Source organism: Hirsutella rhossiliensis (assembly GCF_020360975.1).
Source record: "Hirsutella rhossiliensis strain HR02 chromosome Unknown scaffold00002, whole genome shotgun sequence".
In the NCBI taxonomy this organism is placed as follows: domain Eukaryota; kingdom Fungi; phylum Ascomycota; class Sordariomycetes; order Hypocreales; family Ophiocordycipitaceae; genus Hirsutella; species Hirsutella rhossiliensis.
Genome location: NW_025408668.1, coordinates 4228617 through 4251449, shown reverse-complemented (window position 1 = coordinate 4251449; position 22833 = coordinate 4228617). Strand labels below are relative to the sequence as shown.

General features: G+C 54.3%; 5 protein-coding genes across 5 annotated transcripts; 4 read left to right on the top strand and 1 right to left on the bottom strand.

Annotated features, from left to right (window-relative positions):
- Window positions 1-790: 790 nt before the first annotated feature.
- Window positions 791-2292, top strand: HRG_02073 (kinase; the record flags this gene model as incomplete). The annotated part of the gene is made up of 5 exons (XM_044860544.1): window positions 791-1050; window positions 1127-1458; window positions 1510-1826; window positions 1880-2045; window positions 2114-2292. The coding sequence occupies 5 exons, from the start codon at window positions 791-793 to the stop codon at window positions 2290-2292; spliced, it is 1254 nt and encodes a 417-aa protein (XP_044724177.1).
- Window positions 2293-6231: 3939 nt separating this feature from the next.
- Window positions 6232-14027, top strand: HRG_02072 (polyketide synthase dehydratase domain-containing protein; the record flags this gene model as incomplete). Its single annotated transcript, XM_044860543.1, has 21 exons — window positions 6232-6419; window positions 6485-6998; window positions 7057-7180; window positions 7235-7347; window positions 7401-7692; window positions 7819-7938; window positions 8064-8468; window positions 8535-8678; window positions 8768-9471; window positions 9525-9655; window positions 9962-9986; window positions 10055-10405; window positions 10469-10558; window positions 10756-11619; window positions 11684-11968; window positions 12032-12106; window positions 12178-12518; window positions 12593-12787; window positions 12988-13066; window positions 13128-13541; window positions 13596-14027. 21 exons carry the CDS (start codon window positions 6232-6234, stop codon window positions 14025-14027), a joined length of 5886 nt encoding a protein of 1961 aa, XP_044724176.1.
- A 1453-nt stretch (window positions 14028-15480) lies between these two features.
- Window positions 15481-15993, top strand: HRG_02071 (coA binding domain-containing protein; the record flags this gene model as incomplete). The annotated part of the gene is made up of 2 exons (XM_044860542.1): window positions 15481-15574; window positions 15719-15993. 2 exons carry the CDS (start codon window positions 15481-15483, stop codon window positions 15991-15993), a joined length of 369 nt encoding a protein of 122 aa, XP_044724175.1.
- Window positions 15994-16728: 735 nt separating this feature from the next.
- Window positions 16729-19707, top strand: HRG_02070 (inhibitor of apoptosis domain-containing protein; the record flags this gene model as incomplete). Its single annotated transcript, XM_044860541.1, has 7 exons — window positions 16729-16872; window positions 16931-17224; window positions 17272-17381; window positions 17439-18501; window positions 18589-18720; window positions 18808-18847; window positions 18926-19707. The coding sequence occupies 7 exons, from the start codon at window positions 16729-16731 to the stop codon at window positions 19705-19707; spliced, it is 2565 nt and encodes an 854-aa protein (XP_044724174.1).
- A 774-nt stretch (window positions 19708-20481) lies between these two features.
- Window positions 20482-21237, bottom strand: HRG_02069 (uncharacterized protein; the record flags this gene model as incomplete). The annotated part of the gene is made up of 3 exons (XM_044860540.1): window positions 20482-20656; window positions 20819-21004; window positions 21065-21237. 3 exons carry the CDS (start codon window positions 21235-21237, stop codon window positions 20482-20484), a joined length of 534 nt encoding a protein of 177 aa, XP_044724173.1.
- Between the last annotated feature and the right edge of the window lie 1596 nt (window positions 21238-22833).

The following is a 22833-nucleotide window of genomic DNA, read 5'->3' as shown; positions in this document are numbered from 1 at the left end:
TGTGACCGTTCACTACCACCGAGGCCGTCCGCCCCGAGCAGAACGCTTCCATCCCGGCGTGAGGGCAGTGTATGGATAAGCACTACTAAGCCGCGCGATGTGGGATCTACCAGGGTAGCATTACGACTCACACCATTCAAGGGCTGGGAAGTTGCGACTGTTATCTCACTCCTGGCCCCATAGCGGACGATACATCATCTGCCGTCGGTTTAAAGGATCCGGGGTGGAGCCTGGCCGACTCACTAATGCATGTAGAGTTGCCTCGAACGGGACCCCCCTCAAACGGGGACCACCCGATTCGGTGAGCCCGACAGCGCTTTCTATTATTAACCTAATTATATGTCAGCGCGAATATGTTTAACGAGAGCTTACTTAAGCAGCTACTATAATAAAGTCTCTTTTAAATAGTACTTTCTTAACCTTTAGGAAGTATAAAAAACGCTATTGCTTGCAGCTTAGGGACGTGCTAAAGTTATCACGTTGTCGCTAAATAGCGCGACGCTCTTATTAGTCTATACAGATACCCCTGCCTAGACCCTACGTGCGGTCTTATAACAGCCAAAGGGATACGAAATACATCTATACCTATGTAAATACATATTATATAAGTTACTTCGTACATACATATATCCTGCATTTGCATGGCTGTGCTTTAGGTATAAATGTATCTATTTGGTAGTTAGCACTTGTACCGTCAAGCGCCTCAGGTCTGGACGTTTCACTTTCAGCCTTCTAGGGATCAAAATTCCGCGTCCAGCGCAGAGCACCCCTTGCTGGTGCATGAGTGAGCATGCCGTTACGCTTCAGGGCCTGCACAAGTTTGAAGGGCCTGTTCAAACGCGGGGTGTTGCCTTACCCGCCAGCCCTTGCAGACGTTGCACACCCGGCCATACCTCTGGAGGTGCCCCTCGAGGAGGAGACGCTCCCATTCTACAAGCCCAAGCAGTACTACCCGGTCCGCATTGGAGATCTGTTCGTGGCCAGATATCAGGTCGAGGGGAAGCTTGGGTACGGCGCGTACTCGACAAGCTGGCTCTGTCGGGACCTCCAGTAGGTCGAGTTCAATTGTAGGCAGCATAATGTCACTGGAGCAACAAGCGTCTGACAATAATGCTCAACTCGGCAGGCACAACAGGTTCGTAGTTGTAAAGGTTTCCACCTCGCTGCGAGACCTGCCCACTGCCACCTACCGCGAGCTCGAGATATACCGGCGTCTCGCCAAGGTGAGCTCGTCACACCCGGGCCAGTCGTTGATTCGAGAGATGCACGATGCCTTCGAGCTTCGGGGGCTCGCTGGCAGTCATCAATGCCTCGTGCTTCAGCCAATGTACATGTCTCTTCTCCAGATGATGGCCCCGACCTGGAAGCCCTTTGACCTGCCTTTGCTCAAGATGACGCTGAGGCGGCTTCTATCCGCTCTGGACTTTCTGCACTTGGAAGCTGGCATCGTCCACACCGGTACCCATCCTCGCTTGGTAGTCGCACCTGGCCATGGTTGACTGGAAATAGATATCAAGACGGATAATGTCATGCTGAGCCTCGACGACGATACCGTGCTTGCCGATTTTGTGAAAGCAGAAGCCCAGGACCCAAGCCCGCGAAAGACGGTTGACGAGTCGACGGTGATATACAAGAGCCGTCGGTTCCGCAGCCCGTCCCGGGGCAAAAGCTATGGACTCCCTGCCCTCTGTGATTTCGGCGAGGCAAGGATCGGAAAGGCGCATTGCTCGGGGCCCTTTGTCCAGCCGCATATTTACAGGGCGCCCGAGGTCATCTTTGAGATGGCGTGGGGAAGCGCCGTCGACATCTGGAACCTGGCGTGTTTGGTGAGCACTGCTCTTGGCCACCTGTTCTTGCATCCTGGCTGACGGCCTAGCAGATTTGGGATCTTTTTGAGGGCAAACACTTGTTTGGAGCCATATTTGATGCCAAAGGCGCCCATGACCCGTTCAAGCACCTGGCTTTGATGGTTGCCCTGATTGGTCCGCCGCCGAGCGACTTCGTGCAGCGCAGTGAGACGGCGAACCAATGTTTCGATACCAGTGGTAAGCATCCCTAAGCGCCCAAGCAGCCCAGGTGGCCACAAACGCGGGATTAATGGACGAATTTGCAGGACATTGGATTGCCCACGAGGACGCCTTGGTCCCCGTCGTCTGGCTTGACAGTCTCGAGCAGCGATTATCGGGACAGGAGAAGGCGCGTTTCATTCAATTCATGCGGTCAATGCTGTCATGGTTGCCCGAGAATCGCAAGACTGCGAAAGAACTCTTACAAGATCCTTGGCTGCTCTGATCTTGGACCAAAGTTCTGAAATGGGCACGAATGCTAACGAAGTCGGAGATGAAGGAGGGAAGGGGAAGGCTGGTGGGAGGAGGTTTCATCAAGGAAACATTGATTTAAATGAAACATACGCTAGTACTTCTCTCTTCCTGTCGTAGAAGAAGAAGACAAAACTCTATCCTGCAAGCTTGCACAGCCGGGTTGGTGTGGGTTGCGCGGTAATGCAATGTAAGTGGTTCACATGATTCGCATCTACGGATACTGCAGGATGGCTCTAGCCGCCGGGTTTCAGGAGGCGCCGTATATTGCCACCTCGGTGCGTAGCGAATGAACGGCAGCTTATAGATCAGCAATACATGTGGGACAAACTGAACCATTAAAAGCCCGCGCACCGTCTCTCCTTCTGAGGATGGATATCCTCACTTCGATCGAGCTCCAAAACAGCCTAAAGCTTTAGCTGTATACGGTCATCATGTCTACGAACTTTCCGTCGTCTTATCTCTTATGTGGGCAAGGTCAAGCTCAGCGACTTCGGGAATCCGACCCACTCGTCCCTGGTCGACAAGTATTGCAAAGACCAGAAAGCAAAGGTGTGCACGACTCCCTCATGTCGTAGCCGCGAATTCTCAACCATTTGCAGGATCCTCGCATCAAGCAGGCCGTGATTCAAGGGACGAAACTGCTTAAGTCGCACAAGAACCCTACGGATCCGTATGAGGTTATTTCGATCTAATTTCTCGACAAGGAGGGCAAGGGGGTTGGAATAGGTCATCTTCACGTGGACGGAACCTCAAAGATTCGTTATAAGCAGAAACCGCCTTCAGACTCGCCATCTGCTGGATTTGAATAGGCCTTGGAATAAAACCATGGCCGTGGTTAGCCAGAATGCTGCTCTCCCCGACCTAAAGTTTGCTGGCTACATGTAGGCAGAGCTCTTTGCTGGCTACATGAATTATAGGTCTTGACTAATTATCTATCCGACCGGTCTGGCTAATCGTCCGACTAAAGGTAGGGGGGAGTCGTAGCGTTAAAAGTAGAGAGTACCTAGTAGTCCTAATCCCTTTATTTCTTATTAGTTTTAATAAAATATCTTAATAGATAACCCTAATACTAACCTAACCCCTACCCTAACCGCTAACCTAAACGCCTGTAAACTAAACACTTTAATATTATTAAAGAAAGTTACTAATAGCTATATATACTAGCTATAATACTTTGTCTCGCGCCTTTCCCTTTAGGTACTTACGCTATACTCTCCCTATATTTACTTACTTAGTCGATTAGCTAGACTGGTCGGATAGATAGTTCCCCCCCTATAACTACCTAGTAAAAGGTTCCTCTAATGCACGAGTCAGCCGCTCATACGTGTTTATAGCGTAGTTTATAAACACGTTACATGAAAATTATAACTGCCTTTTCGAGATATAACCGAAGTGTCGGACTTGGTCGTGCACTCTAGTAAATCCCCTATAAGTAGGGGTGGGCGTGAGTAACTTCATGTAGCATTGCGGCCGCTTTTCTATCTTTATATAGTAGGTTGAGATTGTTTCAGGTATGGTTTTGGTCCTGATAATGTCCCTGCTGGTTTTGATCTTTCCACCTTTACCGAACCTCGGTTCGGTAGTAAAGGTGATGGTGGTAACAGATATGGCGGTATTAATTCTGGTCAAAATCGGGGTGCTGTCGATGATGTCCCTCCTGACATAGCCGGTTAGGGGATTACCTGATCTGCCCGAGAATTTGCGGCTCGCTGATGTCGTGGCGTCTGGTCTATGGATCTGTTGGAGGAAGTGAGCCGTGGTCATCTTATGGAGTTCTCGACTGGAGTTTAAGTTCGGCCGACTATAGCGGGCTTTCTACTTTAGATAGCAAAGTATCCCCATCCTCCTCAACGTCTTTGCCTCAGTCGTGTTTGCTTGGGCCCATACACATGGCAGAAATGTACCAAGCCAGGACTACTATATTTGTCTGGTGCAGCTACCAGATACATAGGCACCGGATTTCTAAAGACTCCCGATCTTTTTCATTCTCTGTGCCAGCCAACTCCGCATTTGAATGCAACACGCCCCTAGCGGAGTAGGATTCTCCTTCAGCATCGCTATCAAAGAACTGCACGACCAATATCTCATCGGCCGTCTGGTTTTCTATCCAGTACCATTTGTGCCTTTCCGAGTATCTTGCCAAAAAACATTCAGCAAGATGGCTCTCACTCGCCCCTGGCCTTCCTAGACAAGGCGTCTTCACATCAACCGCCAAGTAGTCCTCTTCCTGGAACGTTCTGTAGTCGGCCACCGCCAACGGATCCCTTTTTACAGTCTCCAAGGGCCTCCATACGGAATACAATGCCCATCGTGGGCCACTACTATTCTTGTAAGACTCTTTCAAGCTCTTGCCAGCCGCTAACAGCAAGTCCTCATGAGCTATGATGTCGGCAGCGGCGTTTGTGGTGTTAGGATGGAAGTTCCGAATATGAGCTCGCGCGCCTTTTGGTGAGTAATCTAGGTGCACCTTTGATGCGGGGCCTACACCGCCAGATGTCAAGTTGAACCCGATCAGTTGCGGCAAGCGGGTCTCTGGCTCGTAAGCTTCCATGGCGGCGGGGCCGTCATTGTCGTTCCAGGAGGCATCCCTCAGCAAAAGAGTCTCACTTATGACGGTTTGACACCCTGTTAGTTGCTTCAGCATGGCCGTGGTTTCAGGAATGAGATGCTGTTTGACAAGGTGCGGATTCTTGAATGAATGGCGGTCGAATGGTGGCGCGTGTAAAATAGTAGGGTGGCGAACTGCCTTAAACCCATGAGTATGTAGCTGAACATGGCTGGGATAAAGTTGTAGCTCCGGAACTGTAGGAATGGGCCGCATGCTATAAAGCGGAACAAGACGTTTGTCGGCAAACTTGGAAGTGGACGGGAGATGAAAGCGAAGGGGCAAGGGAGATATTTGATAGAGGCTACTGGTGTCTTGGCGTAGACGTTCCTATACACAGAGAAGCGCGCTGCCCCCAGATTTCATATTTCTGCGAGTAAAGGTCATCCGACGACCCCTACGGAGTACTGAATTGTACCAACCGAGAACTTGCTGCAGGCTAATGCAAAGCTGGAAAAGAAGGACCCTGAATGCATCACTTCACCAGGCTCTACATGTACCTGGTGCATTGAATTCTTGTAGCGCTCGCCACAACTACTGCACGGTTTTGGCAACTCTTACTTCTTTCATACGTACGGGGCTCACCAGGTCTGGCGACATGTTTTTATACGTTTGGCGGTGTGATGATGTACATGGAAAGCTGTCCGAGGCTTATCTTTAATTCGTCGAGATTCTTTGTAGGGACGGTACTAATGTCAATGCACATATTCTTCAACATGCACCAACACATACGTATGGTGAATCACATTTACAGAGCCCATATACGAAGTACATACACATAAACAACGATAATAGAATCACTGGTTATAGTGGAATAGAGCATCGTTTTGCCCTAATCTCTGTGTCGTGTTACATGAGTAGGTACTGCTATGCATGATATATGTTCAAAATCTGGCTCAACTAGACCGTCAAAGTGCATCTTGCCTGTCGACTTGGTCTTTCAATCTGAATTCTGAGCTTTCATCGTCAAAAATCTTCGTTGCCATCATGGACCAAGCGCCAAGGCCAGCTATTGCGATTGTGGGAATGGGGATGAGACTCCCAGGGGGGATTTCAACTGGCCAAGAGTTTTGGCAACTTTTAATCAACAAGCGGAGTGGCAGATGTCGTGTTCCCAAAGAGCGATTCAACATCGATGCCTTTAGTGATTGGAAATTGAAGCAGCAAAATGTGGCTTCTGATTGCGGTTACTATCTCAAGGATGTCGACCTTGCAAAATTCGACGCTGCCTTCTTCTCCATGGGTCGATCAGAAGTTGAGCTTCTAGACCCTCAACGACTCTTGCTCGAGGTGGTTTGGGAATGCATGGAGTCGGCCGGCCAGACTAACTGGCGCGGAAAGAACATCGGCTGCTACGTGGGCAACTTTGGAGAAGACTGGCACGACATGCACGCCCTTAATACGCAGCAATTGGGGAGTTTTCGCATCATTGGCACGTCAGACTTTGCCGCCGCAAATCGGGTGTCATATGAGTTTGACTTCAAGGGTCCAAGGTTCGCACCACCTTGGCATGAAATAACAATGCCGTTTTCTTGCTAAAACGTTTTATTTCCTCCAGCGTTACTGTTCGAACAGCGTGCTCATCCTCGTTGACCAGTCTTCACCAAGCCTGTCTGGCATTATATAACGGTGACTGCTGTAGCGCCATTGTGGCAGGATCGAACATCATCATGCATCCAGGCATGACCCAAGGCATGACGGAGAAGGGGCTTATGTCCCCGACTGGTTCTTGCAAAACATTTGACGCCAATGCTGACGGCTACGCGCGAGGGGAGGCCATTAATGCGATTTATATCAAGCTCCTGGATGATGCCATTCGAGAGAATGATTCGATCCGAGCCGTCATTCGCGCAACGGCAAGCAACTGCGACGGCAAGACCTTGGGCATTGCCCGTCCCAGCACGGAAGCGCAGGAAGCATTGGTGCGACGAGCCTATGAGGCGGCCGGAATCAAGGACCCTTCACAAACACCTTTTGTCGAGTGTCATGGCACAGGTACACTGACTGGAGATCCCATTGAAACAAACGCCATGGCAAACGTCTTTGGGCGTGGACAGACGTATATTGGATCGGTGAGAGCAAAACCTCCGTAGTCAGAAGGTCCCCCCAAATGACTGATTCTCGACAAAGGTCAAGGTAAATGTCGGCCATTCCGAGGGCGCATCCGGTCTCAGCAGCAGCATCAAGGCTATTCTTGCCTTGGAGCACGAGACAATACCGCCTCAGATTAACTTTTCGAATCCAAACCCGGACAGTGAGTCGACTGGTCCTCCAACGAGGTCGACTAACTGACTGCACTGTTCTTTAGTTGCCTTTGACAAAGGAAATCTTGTCGTGCCGCTTGATCCCATTCCTTGGCCTAAAAACCGTGGCGCCAGAGTCAGTATCAATTCGTTCGGTATCGCCGGTGCCAATGCACACGTAAGACGAGCGAAAATTGCGCAGCTTTGCATCCTGTCCAACTTTCCGCTCAGGTTATACTGGACTCGGCTGCCTCGTATAATGGATCCCAGCCCCGAAAGCAGCAGCCAAGCCAGGGCCAAGTTGAGGGATTCGTGAATGGACCCGAACAAATCGACAAGTCAAGCAACATGAGGGTCCGTTACTCCAACATGGCTTACACGCCCGCCGCAGAGCCTTGGCCACTGCTGATTCCGGTGTCGGCCGACAGTGTCCACTCGCTCCACGCTCGAAAGGAACAGGTGCAACGATACATCAAGTCTCACCCAGCATCTCTGGATGCCGTGGCGTACAGTTTCGGATCACGTAGGTCTCATTTACCCGTCAGATGCTATTGCATCACTCGAACCGACGACACCGTTTTGGACTTTAGGGGCTCTCAAAGAATACCTAATAACGTCCCTGGCATTGTCTTTGTCTTGACCGGTCAAGGTGTCCAATGGGCGGGCATGGCAAAGGAACTTTTGCGCTTCTCATCCTTTTGCAACGACATGTCACTCATGGATGAGACGTTGCAGGGCTTGGAAGACCCGCCGTCGTGGTCAATTCATGGTGAGTATAGGCATGACACGATAGGAGCCATATCACCAAGGGGAGAGCCATGTGCTGATATTAGATGGCCCCGTGGTCGGGTATCCTCTCTTCCAACGAGGCTGGACAAGTCATGGACAGGGCAGAGGACTCGCAACCTCTCTGCACTGCTGTCCAGGTCGGTCTCGTTAATTTCTTGGCCAAGGCCGGAATCACGCCTGCTGCCGTTGCTGGCCACTCAAGTGGCGAAATTGCAGCTGCATATGCCGCCGGAGCCATCTCGCTATCAGAGGCCATCTTGAATGCATACCACCACGGACTGGCTGTCACGCATGTTCAACGTCGCGGTGCCATGGCAGCGGTAGGCATGGGCCGAGCGGCGGTGGCACCTTTTATTGCGAATGGAGTCGTTTTGGCGTGCGAGAATGGCCCTAGAAGCGTAACTCTCTCCGGTGATGAAGATGCTCTGGAGCGGACCCTTGCCGCCATCAGTGACAAGAACCCCAAGACGGTTAAGCGGCGGCTGGGTGTCAATGTTGCATATCATTCAAGTAAGACGACACACAAATTTTGCACGAAATTTTGCACGAAATTTTGCTCACTTATCTTTGGTCCAGGTCATATGCAAGAAATTGGCGCCATGTACGAGGAAATGGTCCAGCGGCACCAAAAAGAAGGCCTCACTACTGTCCCCTTCTACTCCAGTGTAACGGGACAGCTGGTTGAGACGGGCTCAAGACTTGAGTCTTGCTACTGGAGGAGTAACCTTGAAAACCCAGTCCTCTTCCACACCTCGGTCGGGAACCTCTGCAACAATCCCCCCTTTTCGTCGAAATTGGACCCCATTCAGCCTTGGAGGGCCCGCTCCGGCAGATTGCCTTTGAGACAAAGAGCCACAGCCTTCCCTACGTTGCCACTTTGAAGAGGGACGAGAGTGCTACCTTGTCACTGTTAACGGCCCTAGGTGAAATGTATTTGCAGGGATGCCCCGTAAACTTTTCCTTCAACCCAGAGACGCCGGTTCTCGTCGACGTACCACACTATCCCTGGGACCACCAGCTAGAGTATTGGAGCGAAAGCCGGTTATCAAGGGCCATCAGACATCAACGGCATCCGTACCACGAGCTTCTAGGGTCAAGGGGACTGGAATCCATCGACACGGAGCCCTTCTGGCGAAATCAGCTCCGCGTCGATAAGGTTTCCTGGCTCAAAGATCACATGATTGGGGGAGACATTCTTTTCCCGTGCGTTGGTTACGTCGCCATGATGGGCGAGGCAATCAGACAAGTGACAGACCAGGACGCGTTTACTCTGCGGAATCTCGTCGTCAGATCTGCCATGGTGCTTGATGAAGCGGCAACTCTTGAGACGATGACCACCATGAGGCCTTTGCGTCTAAGTGACAGCACCAACTCGTCGACGTGGCACGAATTCAGCATCTCGACTTTCAATGGAACGTCGTGGGTCCAGCACTGCATTGCCCAGGCAGAGCTGGCGTCGAGGAGCATGCTTCAACGGCTCCGGCGGGGAGCAGCACGGCTCCTCCATATACCCGTAAAGTTGATGGACAGCGCTGGTATAACCAAGTGCATCGCACCGGCTTTCAGTTCGGGCCGCGCTTCCAGGTCCTGCGGGATATTTCTGCCAGCCCAACGCAGCCCGAAGCAAGAGCCAGCGTTGCAAGCCACTACGACGACGAGGCCGCACATTCCTCGGTTCATCCCACGGCCATTGATGGGTGCATGCAGCTATTCATAGCCGCAGCAACCAATGGGCCGGTTGCCTGGCTAAGCAGGCTGCATGGATTCGAAGTGAAAAGGAAGCCATGATACGCGATGATTCGGATCATCTCGTTCCTGAAGCGAAATATTGGGCATCTCTAGGTGTTGAGGAGCGAGCCAACGTCTTTGATTCCCTGGGCCGGCAGCTTGAAGCTATGGGAGACGACATGTCAACCGTGGCCAACCTTGGCCGCAGACTGTTTAGGGCGAGTAGGGACATTTTCCGAGGAGTTCTCGACCCAATCGAGATTCTGACCGAGCAGGATGGGCTGGGGAACTGTCAAGCTGGTAAAATACCGCTACACCATGCAAAATGAGGGCACCCCCAATAGAGGTGTTACTAACGCGTATTATAGGCCCTTCCTTGTCCTGACAGGAACACATACAACCTGGCCGGCGGCACGGCCAACTTGGACGAGTTTCTGTCTCTATACTCCCATGCGAGGCCGGCCCTGAGGGTGCTCCAAGTCGGAGCTGGCACAGGGACTACGGAGAATGTCTTGAAAGCCCTCGGGTCAAAAGACGGAGGCGGAACTCGACTGTATTTACACTACACCTTGAGCGACATCTCGGCCGGCATCTTGGCCGCAGCTGAGGAGAGATTCAAGCGTTATCCGGCCATGGACTTTAAAATGTTGGATCTTTCCAGGGATGCGACTCAACAGGGACTCAAACGTGCCTCTTACGACTTAGTAATTGTTTCAAACGTAAGACGAAAGGGAAAAGACATTCAAGGCCGAGTACCTCGACGCTGACTCGTTTCACTCCAGACTCTTTACGCCACCCCGAAGCTCGGCGAAACGCTGCGCAGTCTTCATTCTCTTCTGGCACCGAGAGGCAGGCTGTTAGTCCAGGAGTTGGTGACAAGTAAGCTTCCTCCACATGTCGTGTTTGCAGCAGGATTAATCATGTTGGAAACCAGCCGTCAAGTTACGGGCCATCCCTCTGGTAATGGTACGTCCATTGTTCATGGACCCATCATAGAAATGACATGTTTTGATGGGTTTCTTGTAAACCATGGGTATTTCGTTCAACTAATCTCCTCTCTCCATTATAGGGCTTTTTGCCTAGTTGGTGGGCTCGAGAGGTTGACGGTCAATCAACGGAAAGGTTTATCTCGTTAGAGCGTTGGGATAGAGAGCTCAGCGACGCAGGCTTTTCGAGGACGGATTCGGTCATGCTGGATGACGACGAATCGCATCAGAGAACCGCCGTCATAGTTGCAACTACGGCGCACGCAGGGAGCTGGGACCGACAAGTCACATTTCTATGCAACAAGAAGAGGCCAGAATTTGGACTCGCTCTATCACGTGTTTTCCAAGATGAAGGTTTCGCAGTTTCCTGGGCCAATCTCGGCGACACAAACCAGGATTTTGGTCGGAATGTTGTTTCCTGCATTGACTTGGAAACCCCCTTCTTCCACGACATGTCCGAGGCCGATTTCGAGGCGTTGGTAGCCTATATTTCGAAAATCCAGGGCGGTCTTTTCTGGCTCACCCGGCCGGCCCAGATTGAATGCGCCGACCCTCACTACGGAATGACAATTGGAGCGGCCCGAGTAATACGGAACGAGGTTTGGTCAAAGTTTTCGACGTTGGAATTGCAGACACTTGACCCCAATGTCCTTCCCCTTGTCTTGGCCGTCTTTAACAAGATCCAGGAACAGGTCAACTTTGAGCTTTACAATGCGGACCGGGAATTTGCCGTTCACGACAAGGTCGTCTACGTTGGCCGCTACGACTGGTTTCAACTGTCTGACGAGCTGGAGGCTCCTGTCGACGATGATGGCCCAATGTGCCTGGAGATTGGCCAGGCAGGATTATTAGATACTCTTGGTTGGCGTCGATGCAATTCGGAATCAAAGCCTTTAGCAGACGACGAGCTGGAGGTTGAAGTTGGCTGCGTGGGGTTGAACTTTAGGGCATGTATAACGGCCATTAGGAATCCCCGCGGGGCGCTCAGTGCTGATGATTGTTTTTATTCAGGACCTCCTTAATGCCATGGGCATGCTAGCGCCCTTGGAAGCCACATTGGGCGGCGAGGCTTCAGGCATCATCACTCGCGTCGGATCGTCGGTCCGCCACGTCAAAGTCGCAGACAGCGTCATGGCTTATGGTGATGGTTGCTTTGCAACACAACTGAGAATGCCCGGTCGCCAAGTTGTTCGCGTGCCTGACGGCATGAGCTTGGAGGACGCTGCCAGCCTCCCCGTTGCTACCATGACGGCAATCTACTGCGTCTTCAACGTCGGGCACATGTCAAAGGGACAGGTGATTATCATGTTCAATGCCACAGCGCTTGTTATGGAACACTAACGCGCCTCGACTCAATAGTCCATCTTGATTCACTCGGCTTGTGGAGGCGTTGGTCTTGCTGCTCTCCAAGTTTGCCGAATGCTGGAGCTCGAGGTAATATCGTTTCTTGTCAATTCATGTCTTGATTCGCTGACAGAGTTCAAACCTTTGAAACATGTCGATAGATATATTGCACTACCGGGAGCGACGAAAAGGTCCAGTATCTAGTCGTCAACTGCGGGACTCCCCGAGACAAAATCTTCTCCTCCCGCGACACGAGCTTCCTTGGAGGCGTGCTACGAGCCACCGACGGCCGCGGCGTCGACGTGGTGCTCAATTCTCGGTCTGGAGACTTACTACATGCCTCTTGGCAGTGCGTTGCTAAACACGGAAAGATGGTGGAGATTGGCAAGTCCGACTTGATCGGTCACGGCTCTCTAGCTCTCCACCCGTTCCTCGAGAATCGGTCTTTTCACGGTGTGGATAGGGACCTGTTAAAAAATGACCGCCCTGACCTCATCCAAAGGTGAGACTCCACAGATATGATGAAGCAAACAACAGTCTTGGCAACTGGCTGGCTGACCTTTTCCGTCATTGTAGAACCATGGAGGCCTTGGTCGAATACTACCAGCAAGGCCACCTCAAGCCTATACCGCGCCATGTGTTCCCGGCTCATAACATAGCTGATGCATTTCGCTACATGCAAAGCGGGCAGCACATTGGAAAGATTATCATCTCTGTGTCCAAGGACAAGAGTCCCCTCCCAGCCAAGACGACTTACTGGAGCCCATCACTGTCAGATCAGTCCACATATCTTCTTGCGGGAGGCTTGGGAGGCCTAGGCAAAGCAATTGCAACGTGGGCCGTGGAGCACGGAGCTAGACATTTCGTCTTTCTCTCTCGCTCTGCCGGAGCCTCGTCCGAGGACCAGGAGTTTTGCGAGAACTAGAGTCCCAGGGCTGCCGAGCAGTTGCCGTAACTGGCAATGTTGCCAGCTTGGCTGATGTGAAACGGGCCGTGGAGGCTGCGCCTTCTCCCATTGCCGGCCTTTTCCAGATGTGCATGGTCCTCAAGGTAATGATGGGCACTTTGAGGACAGAAGAGGGGTAAAGAAGCTAATGAAAAGAATGATTAGGACAAGCTTCTTTCCCAGATGACTTACCAAGACTGGACTGCGGTGCAGGACCCCAAAGTTGAAGGAACTTGGAATCTCCACCAAGCCCTCTTGGGCACCAAACTCGACTTTTTCATCCTCCTCGGCTCGACGAGCTCGACAGGTGGCTTTGTCGGACAGGCCAACTACGCAGCCGCAAACGCATTCCAGGACTCGTTTGTGCAGTACCGCCACCGTCTGAAGCTGCCATGCTCCGTCATCGACGTCGGGCTCATGAAGGGGATAGGCTACGCCGCCCAGCGGCCCGCGCTACTCGACTCTCTACGGGACAAGGACTTTTACACGGTGCAGGAACAGCAAATGATGGACTCTATTCAGGTGGCCATCAGCCAATCTCAGCCGGGGAGGAGTGACTGGACGGCCATTTCGACCAAGGCAAAAACGTATAGTTGCTTGCGCGAGCTTGTCCTCGGGTTGAACTCGCCAAAGCCCTTGTTGCATACGGACAATCGTATTACTTGGAAGCGGGACTTTCGCATGGGCAAGTATTACTTGCTCCACCCTCAAGAGGATGCAACTGGCGAGGCCAAAGAGACCGGGGGCATCCGAGATCTCGTCAACTTGGTTGCATCAGACGCTCGGGTGCTTCACGACCCTGCCAGCCTCGAACTCGTGACGGGAGAGATTGGGCGCACAATATGCGGCTTCCTAGTCCGTCCGGCCGAGGACCTGGATCCCAGCATGAGCATAAGCTCCTTGGGCCTCGACTCGTTAGTCAGCGTCGAAGTCAGCAACTGGTGGCATCAAGTGATGGGGGTTGACATGACTGTGACGAGGATTGCAAATGCAGGGACACTGGGGCATTTGGGCAGTATGGCAATCGATTTGCTACAGGAAAAGTACGGCGTCAAGGCAAGGTGAAAAACTGATACTAGTCCAAAAATGATGGCTCTCGTCTGATTGACGGGGTGAGAAAAATAGGCGTCAATCAAGGGATCGACAAATTGAATAAGCTATAAACCATGAGTATATCGGAGAGATAAGTTATAACTAGGCCGGGCCTGAATGGGGGATACCTCGATGATCTCGACGTATTACATGATGACCCCTTTCCAGGCTGTGAAGGAGTGGTAGGCAAGGACGCTTAGTAGGAGTGCATTTCTCGCACTGCCGAACAAAGCGGCGAATACCAGTCCGGTAACTAAGAAGAGATATGCTGTGGGAATCAAACCCCAAGTTCGCCTACGCGAAGCTTCTCGTGGCTTGGCTCTGATTATCTAGTATATACAGGGTGCCAGAAAAGCCGTGGTCACTGTAAATATAATACTGGCCTCGGTGGCCTCCTTCATGGTAATCTCGTCCTGTATGATGCGGTAGACTCGAATGGTGGAGAGAGCGGAATTCGGACTTGGAGTAATGAGAAGGCATATGAGCACCGGATTCGCCCGGAACGAGACGTGCTTTATATAATGCTGAGTTATGACCACGAATATTGGTACTTGGAAGATAACGCTTAGATGAAGAGAGCCGTAGAGCGTTGTCGTGGTTAACTATATAACGAACCCCCTATATCTACTTCCCTTTATAAAGGAATATAAGAAAGATATTCTAGAATAATTATCTAAAAAGATAAAGCAAGCCTAGAAAAGCTAGCCTATAAGGAGATATAAGCCTAGATAGAACTAATTCCTTATTTTAGTGTCACGGGGCTAGGGCCCTTGGTTGGTTGTTTGGTTGTTGGACCAAACGTTCTTATGTGTGGTCAATTAACGAAGCTATCGCTTAGTCAATTCCGTTCCCTTTTACTGCATTGTGCGCACCCACGCCGTGTGGCAAGGGGGGTCTAGTAGCGCGACCACTGCTTCTGCCCTTCTGGGCCAAGACTCTTAGACTTAGTATATAGAAAGCGGAAATAATGATAAAGAGAGAAGGGGAGACAGCATAATATGGTATTAGTAAGAAATAACATACAGTAATAGAAATTCGGTACGCTCGTTCTTTTCCTTACAGGGGTTGCTTTAGCGCGGGATACGACTCTTAAAAGCTTCCTCCGTAAGTTACAGAGATGCCTGGCTCACCCAGCCGCGCGACGCACAGCAGCGGGTACGCGGGGCTTACCCGGCTCACCCGCGGTCGCGCGATTGGCCGGAGCGCTGGAGCCAGTTGCGCATTTTCCTCCGGGTCCCGATGTAAGGCTGGCAGCGGAGACGAGGCTGTTTCGGAAGAAGAGAGGGGAACCGATTCCCTCGCCCGGGCGCAATCAACGGGGTCTGAAGCATCCAGCGTGGCCGGCAATCGTCACTTCTCGTCCGTTAGCGACCTCATCCGAGAGCAACAAGAGGTCACCAGGCTTCTGCATCTACACCAAGACGCCATGGCTACCGAGGCTACGGCTCGCAAGTTCTTCGCCTCGCCCCTCTTCGCCGTTGTCGGAGCGAGCTCCAACCCGGCCAAGTTTGGCCACAAAGGTGCGCGCGAGTAAACCACGGCCGAGCTTCATCCCATTGACGGCCCTACGGTCCACGCTTGGTATCTCGTCCACGGCCTCGACGTCTCGCCCGTCAACCCGGGCTCGCCGCATGTGACGGTCAAGGGCAAGGACTATGCGACAGTCCCCAACCTCTCGGCCCTGCCCAACCCCAGGCAGACGTCCGTGTCCATCATCACTCCCCCGGGCGCCACCCTCGGGGTGCTGGAGGAGGCCAAGAAGCTGGGCATTCCGGCGGTTTGGATGCAGCCCGGCACCTTTGACGAGGCCGTCCTCGAGTTTGCCCTCGCCGAGGGGGCCTTTGAGTCGGTCGTGTACGGCGACGGCGGCCGCGGCAGCGAGGGCTGGTGCGTGCTCGTCGACGGCGAGAAGGCCCTGAAGGATGCAGGGAAGCTGTAAGGGGTCCGTCATACTGCCAACAGGTGGTGTCCAAACACCAAAGGGGCCGGCCGTGTGGCCTGGCCCGGGCATGGCATCAGATCAGCATACCGTGCAGCCGCCCTGTGGACATGACGATGCATCATGCTACAGACAAGGGCGACACAGTCATTTGCATTGTTCAAGGTCCTCTATGGCCTCCGCCATGACGTCAAGGCAGACGAGTTCGCTCTCGACAGCTCTGAGGCCGTGCCCCGTTCTGCAGATGCCGCCCGCACATATTTTTTCTACGTGGCTCGGTGCTTGGACTTTGGACAAACATTCAAACATGATCGAGAACCACCTTGTACCTATCAAGCTATCTCCCCGTCATATCAATCATCTTTATGAGGAAGAGACACCCGAATATTAAAGACCCACGCTGGCGGCGTTCCAAGACCCCGGTGGCTTATCCAGCTCCGCCCCACATAAATCCCAAAGTAAACAAACGCGCCTCGTCGCAGCTTTAACATTATTACCCGACCCTCAACAACCCTTCGTCGCCGCACCCGTTCAAGCCTGCAAATCGGCCTCCCTCAGAGCCATTCTCACTCTTCCGACTCTCCCGCCGTCGCTCGCATCCGCCCATCTCGACATGCTTTACATGCTATCCTAAATCGTCTCCGGTTGTCGCGTCGCGTCTGTCGCGTCCAACAATTCCCACCACCTCCATCAGCGCAGCACGCCGATCCCCAACTCCGACGCGCATCAGCCGCCATGGCCGCCGACGAGATCAATCCGTACATCGCCTACGAGGCCCGCCTTGCCTCGTTTCAGAAGAACACAAAGAAGAGAGGCTCGACTGCCAGCGGCCGTGGCAAGGCGCTCACCTGGCCGCACAAGCAGATCGCGCCGGCAAGCGTACGCTGCCTCCCTTGCTTGCCTCTGTCGCTCTCTCCACTGACGGCGCCTTGGGCAGCTCGCCAACGCAGGCTTCTACTTCAATCCGACCCCCGCCTTCCCTGACAATGTCACCTGTTTTCTATGCGGCAAAGGCCTCGACGGCTGGGAGGCGGGCGACGACCCGCTCCTGGAACATCTCAAGCACGCGTCCCACTGCGGCTGGGCTGTCGTGGCTGCCGTCCAAGCCGAAGTGGCCGACTACGCCCAACAGGACCCCAGCTCGCCCGACATGATCGAGGCGCGCAAGGCCACGTTTGCGGGCATGTGGCCCCACGAGGGCAAGAAGGGATGGAAGTGCAAGACCAAGCAGGTGAGTCGGGTCCGTCCGCCGCGGCTTCCCTCTGCTGACTCTTCCAGCTCGCCGACTCTGGATGGAAATACACGCCTACTGCCGAATCTGACGACATGGCAACGTGCACTTACTGCGACCTGGCGCTTGATGGATGGGAACCTGGGGATAAGCCATAGTGAGTCTGCGCCATGGATCCGCCGCCCATTGACTTTCCATGCTGACCCCTGGGAAGCGACGAGCATTACAATCGATCACCAGAGTGCGCCTTCTTTGTCCTTGTCAAGAAATTCGACGGCACCAGAAAGAAGACGAGCCGAGCCAAGGCCAGTCGCGGCTCAAAGGCCTCTCGGCTGTCGGTTCAATCGGTCGCCTCAGAGACACTGTCAACTGGAGATACAACCGCGGTAGGTGACGATAGTATCGTCACCACGAGCTCTACCATGTCTCAGGGGGGAAGGAAAGCAAAGGGCAAAAAGGGCGCGGCCGCCAAGGGCAGCCGGAGCAAAGCCAAGAAGAACGAGCCTGCGGAAACCGAAGATGCCAACGAACACGAAGAAGTTGCACCGCCTCCGAAGCCAGCAAAGTCTACGCGTGGCAAGAAGCGCGGCAGCGAGGCCGTCGACGACGCAAGCATGTCGATTTCGGAAGCGCCAGTGACTAAGAAACGAACGACACGGCCTCGAAGCAGCACCGTCACCGATGCCTCGACCGTCATTGCCGACGATAGCGAGATTGCCGACGCGCCCGGGCCGTCTCGCAAGGCTTCGGGCCGCAGAAAGAATCCGGGATCGAGCGCAAAGACCAGCCGACAGGTGTCAGCCTTCTCGACCGTCTCTACCGCGTCCATGGCATCACTGAGAGCACCGGTTGACGAGTTCCCGGACGACGAAGAGATCGAGCGCCAGTTGGAAGCCGACCTCGCTAGAGAGTCGGATGAGGACGACCAAGTCGAGGCGCATCATGCTGAGCCAGGCGTGGAAAAGCATCTAGAGGATGCTGCGCTGCAGGCCTCTGGCGACTACGCCATGTTTGATCCTGCCGAGGCCGATCCAGATGACGCCGCCGTGGAAGAGGAACTGCTGGCTCTGCAAGCGGAGATGCAAGTCGATGAGCCAGAGCAGCCGCAGGTTCCCAAGAAGGGCCGCAAGGCCGCCACGCGCAAGGCTTCTGAGCAAACCAAGACGAAGCCGGCAAAGGCAGCGACGCCGCCCCCTGAAGAGGAAGCCTCAGTACCAGAGCTGCCGAGCGAGGAAGTCGAGGAGCCGCATGATGTGACAGTCGGGAGCACCGACACGGTAATGAGGGACGCAGAGTCAGGGGGGCCCGGGGCAGCTAAAAGAGGCCGGGGCAGGCCTTCCAAGGCCTCACTGGCATCACAACAGTCGATTGATGCAGAGGCGCCGCCTCCGCCCCAGCCAGTCGCCAAACGTGGTCGAGGCCGTCCGTCCAAGGAGTCGCTGGCGTCTCGAGTGTCTACCGACTCTGTGAAGCTGATGGAACCCACCGCACCGGCCGTAGCTGCTGGACGGCCGGCGAAGAAGGGGCGTCGGCGCCCGTCCAAGTCTTCTTTGGCGTCGCGAGCCTCTGCCCACTCGGTGCAGCTTATCGAGCCTGCCGAGCAGCCAGTGACGGGAAAACGTGGTCGGCCATCCAAGGCGTCACTGGCGTCTCGAGTCTCTACCAACTCTGTTGAGCCTGTCGAGCCCGCTGATCAGCCAGCAAAGGGAACACGTGGCCGCCCATCTAAGTCATCTCCGGCATCGCAAGCCTCCGTCGCCGACAACGAGAGCGGACGCGGAAGGCGGTCCAAGAAGGCAAAAGAATCAGTGGAAGCACTACCGCCTCAACCCGTCATGGCAGTCGATGAAGCACAGGCAGAAGCAGATGACCTGGCCGATGCGACTGAGGGTGTAGAAGCGATGCAGCTCGAAGAAGAGCGGAGCAGCCTATCCGTCGCCAAAGAGCAGAATATGCCGCCGCCGACCGAGCCTGCCACCCAGCACTTGACTGAGCCTCGGTCCACGCCGGCCAAGGTTATTTCACCAGCACCTTCGGCGAGACAAGCTGCTTTGTCGCCTTCTCCATCGCCGCAATCATCCGATGCGGAAAACCAACCTCCTTCGTCCAAACCGCTGGCTAGCACTTCGGCGAAGAGGGTCGTCCTCGCTCCGGTCACGGCGACGCCGATGCGCGGCTCTCCGACGAAGCGCAACGTGCTTGCGGGACTGGAGAGCTCGACCCCCTGGACGGCAGTCAACCTCGAGGCCGTGCTGGGAACTCCCGAGGCCGGCGCGGACAAGGAGAACACGGTGGGGCGCATGCTCAAGAAGGGCAAAGAGCTGACGAGCCCCGAGAAGGGCATGACGGTGGAGGAGTGGATCTACTTCAACGCGGGCGAGGCGGAGAAGAAGCTCAAGCACGAGTGCGAGACCATGGTCAGCAAGTTCGAGCGCGAGGGCACGAGGGCCATGAATGTGCTCGAAGGACTCTCTGCCGAGTAATGGAACCGTTCGGGACAAGGACAGACGGGACGGGTGTATATAGCGTGGCGATGCCCGCGTTGGGCTTGGAGACGGCTGCATGGACAGGGCGCTTCGGTTGTGTCTTTTCCCGCTTCTCCAGTGGCGGCGGTACCGGGATGGAGTTTTATGTGAGGACGGCTTCTTGCCATTGTCTGCTTTGCAGCGTGAGAGTGCGTGTGCTTTCTGCCGCCGCAGCGTTACGTTTCCCGATGAGAGGATGGCGGTGTTGGCGAGATGGTTATGCCAGTAGCCCGCAATAACATTCACGGAGAGGAGACGAAAGCCAAGCCGGCAAAGTATCCGCACCGGGCCATGACGAGCAATGGCATGCAATCGTAGGTGTTGACATCATGCGCGGGACACGCCTTCATGTCACCACAACGCGAGGAACTGCTCACGGTTGGTCCATCTCACAAGGCCATTTTCTCTGTTGATCTGCTGTCTGTGTTGCCACTTCACTTTCTTCATACACGCCAGGCCCCGTCAGAACCGCAGTGTGACAAAGTCCCATGATCCAGTCCGATATCTTTCGTACATGATGAGCAGAGGCGGCTGGTTATCGCAGAGTCAGTATCGCTCGGCTTGCAGGAGACGATGAAGATACCCACATAGCCGGCGCCGCTCATCGCCCAAGGGGGGCTAGCCACCATGCCCTTCCATGCCATGCTGAGGATCGTAGTGTCGACATGGTTGCCGGCCGAGCACATGGCTCAGCGCCATCTAACCGCCCCAATCCATCGCCTTGGGTTTTGGCTAGAGTCCAGGATGGACCTTGTTGCCGGACTCGAGCAGTTTGTCTGGCTTCCCCCCGTTGTCTCGGGTGATGCAGATGAGCTCGGAGAGCTGCCGCTGCAGGTTGTTGATGGCGGCTCTTTGACGTCGAATCTCTTCCCACAGGGCCGAGTCGACGGACTGGTCACTACGCTGCCTTTGGCGAGGCATTAGCAGGGCACAGCGCGCAATGCCGGCGGATTCTCAAGGCGAATAACGCGGCATGTCCATGACCAGCAGAAGCCGTGATGGAGGCCGAATCTCATACCCGGGAGATCCATCTTCGCCTCCTCGGCCAGCGATTCCCGAACGACCATACTCAGCACTGTCGAGCGGGGTGCTGCGGCCTCTATCTTCCGGGACACGGAGCACCTCGATAATCTTTTCCGGGGAAAGAATGCCGACTACAGCCTCCAGGGCGGCGAGCTGTTCAAGAACCTGGTCCGCATCGTCGAGGCCGTCGAGCTGGCCCAGAAAGAGGTTTGGGTACCCTTGGAAAGCGAGACTGCCACCGCATCCGTGAGCGAAGAGTCGCCGACGACGACGACGTCAAACGGCAACGTACAACCCGGCCTGGATCCGCCTCTTCATTCGCGTCACCATGAACACCCTTTGAGCGTCGTCGGTGTTGATGTATTGCTCGCAGGCGCGAAGGCTCTCGGTGTCGACTCGAGCCCTCCACAAGCTGTGTTTGAGGGCGAATAGTTGATACCAAAGACTTTGCTGCTGTCCAGGCATGTTGTTGACTTTGCCACTGGCGCTCTTGGTATGCTCGTTGTGGAAAGACTCAGAAGCGGGCGCTGGTGATCTTGTTAACACAGCTGCAAGGTGGCTCGTGGCGCTGAATCAGACTTGCCGCGTTGCTGTTGATCTGGCTTCTGCGTGACAGCGGGCGATGGAAGAGAGGTGAGAGGAAAATGTGAGTGAAGAGATGGAGGGCGGCTGGCTGCGTGTGGTTGGCTGCCAGTCTTTGGCAGCTGCTGCAGCGTTGCCCCGGGAGCCGAGGTGTGTTTACTCGGGGGCTTCAAGGAGGAGTTGCGTAAAAGACTCTATACACCTTCTGTCTGTAGCTGTTAGGGATGCCGGACGTCAGTCAGACCTATCGGGGTTAGCCATGAATACGTCGAGATGCTCACTATATCTGTTGGACGCTGGACAGTCGCAAATAGTGCTGTCCGAGTAGTGGGAAGTATAAAGCTTGTGCTTCTTAGCTATCCAGGCGTTGGGTGTGCCTCGTATACAGACGGGTCTGGCGTCTCTAGCTAGGGTACAGAGAAGAGCCAGGTGTTCTGGATCCTGACTGTGCGCTCGAACCGGTTGCGAGGGCTAGATGACGAGGAGACTCTCTGGTGTTATAGAAACACGATTGGAATCCACCGTGTGATGGCCAAGCGCCACGCCTGCCACGTCGGCCTCAGGCAGTTGCGGTCCTATCTCTGCCGGCGCCGAGCGATTTCGTCTGGCGTATTGGCCGGGGCCACCATCATGGGCTTGACCATGTCTTCCTCGGAGGAGCCTTGCTGGTCTTGCCGGCACCCCGAGCTCATCCCGGGCAGTCGGGCCGTGGCAAAAGCGCCCATGATGATCAACGGCCGGCTCGCCCTGGCCAGCACGGATGCGACAGACATCGACCTCACCGGGCCAAGCACCCGCCTCATCTAGCGCCTCCAGACGCGGCAGGCTCAGGACATGGAGGCTGCCCTGGCGCAGGCAACTCGGCTTGGGGAGCGAGGGCTAGGGGACCGGCAAGACCGGCAAGACCCAGTCTTGGTGCTTGTAACCAGCTTGTCGCTGACGTGTCCAATGAATCGTTAGGCGACCTCTCGAACGTCCCGCTTGAGCTTGAGCTCCAGGGCATTGACCCTGAGTAACGAGTTCATCTCATCTGGCCAACTCTCTGATCAAAGCTGAATACGAGAGCACTCGACAGACTGGCTCACAACAAGTCCCCCATCCGAAAAGAAAACGGACCAGTGGGTCGATTCTTCCTCCGTCTTGTGATCTCTCCTTTATATATCCAGCGTCCCTTTCAATCCTCGGGGCCAGGGCCACCCTCGGTGTTGTCCTCGTCGTCAGAGTCGCCATCCCCTAGATTACATCCTCGAATTGCGGTTCAATTGCCCCGTAATGGTGAAACATGTACTCGGTGCTGTGTCTGTCCGCAGATAGTCCTGGTACTCAATCCTCTCTTCCCCAAGCTCGCTGATTGGCACCATGACTCCAGTGTAGCGACACAAGATCGCATTTAGGATCGTCCTGCACATTCTTCCGTTCCCTTCCTGAAACGGATGGATTTCCACGAACTCCAGGCAATTTTTCGCGAACTGCGATGGA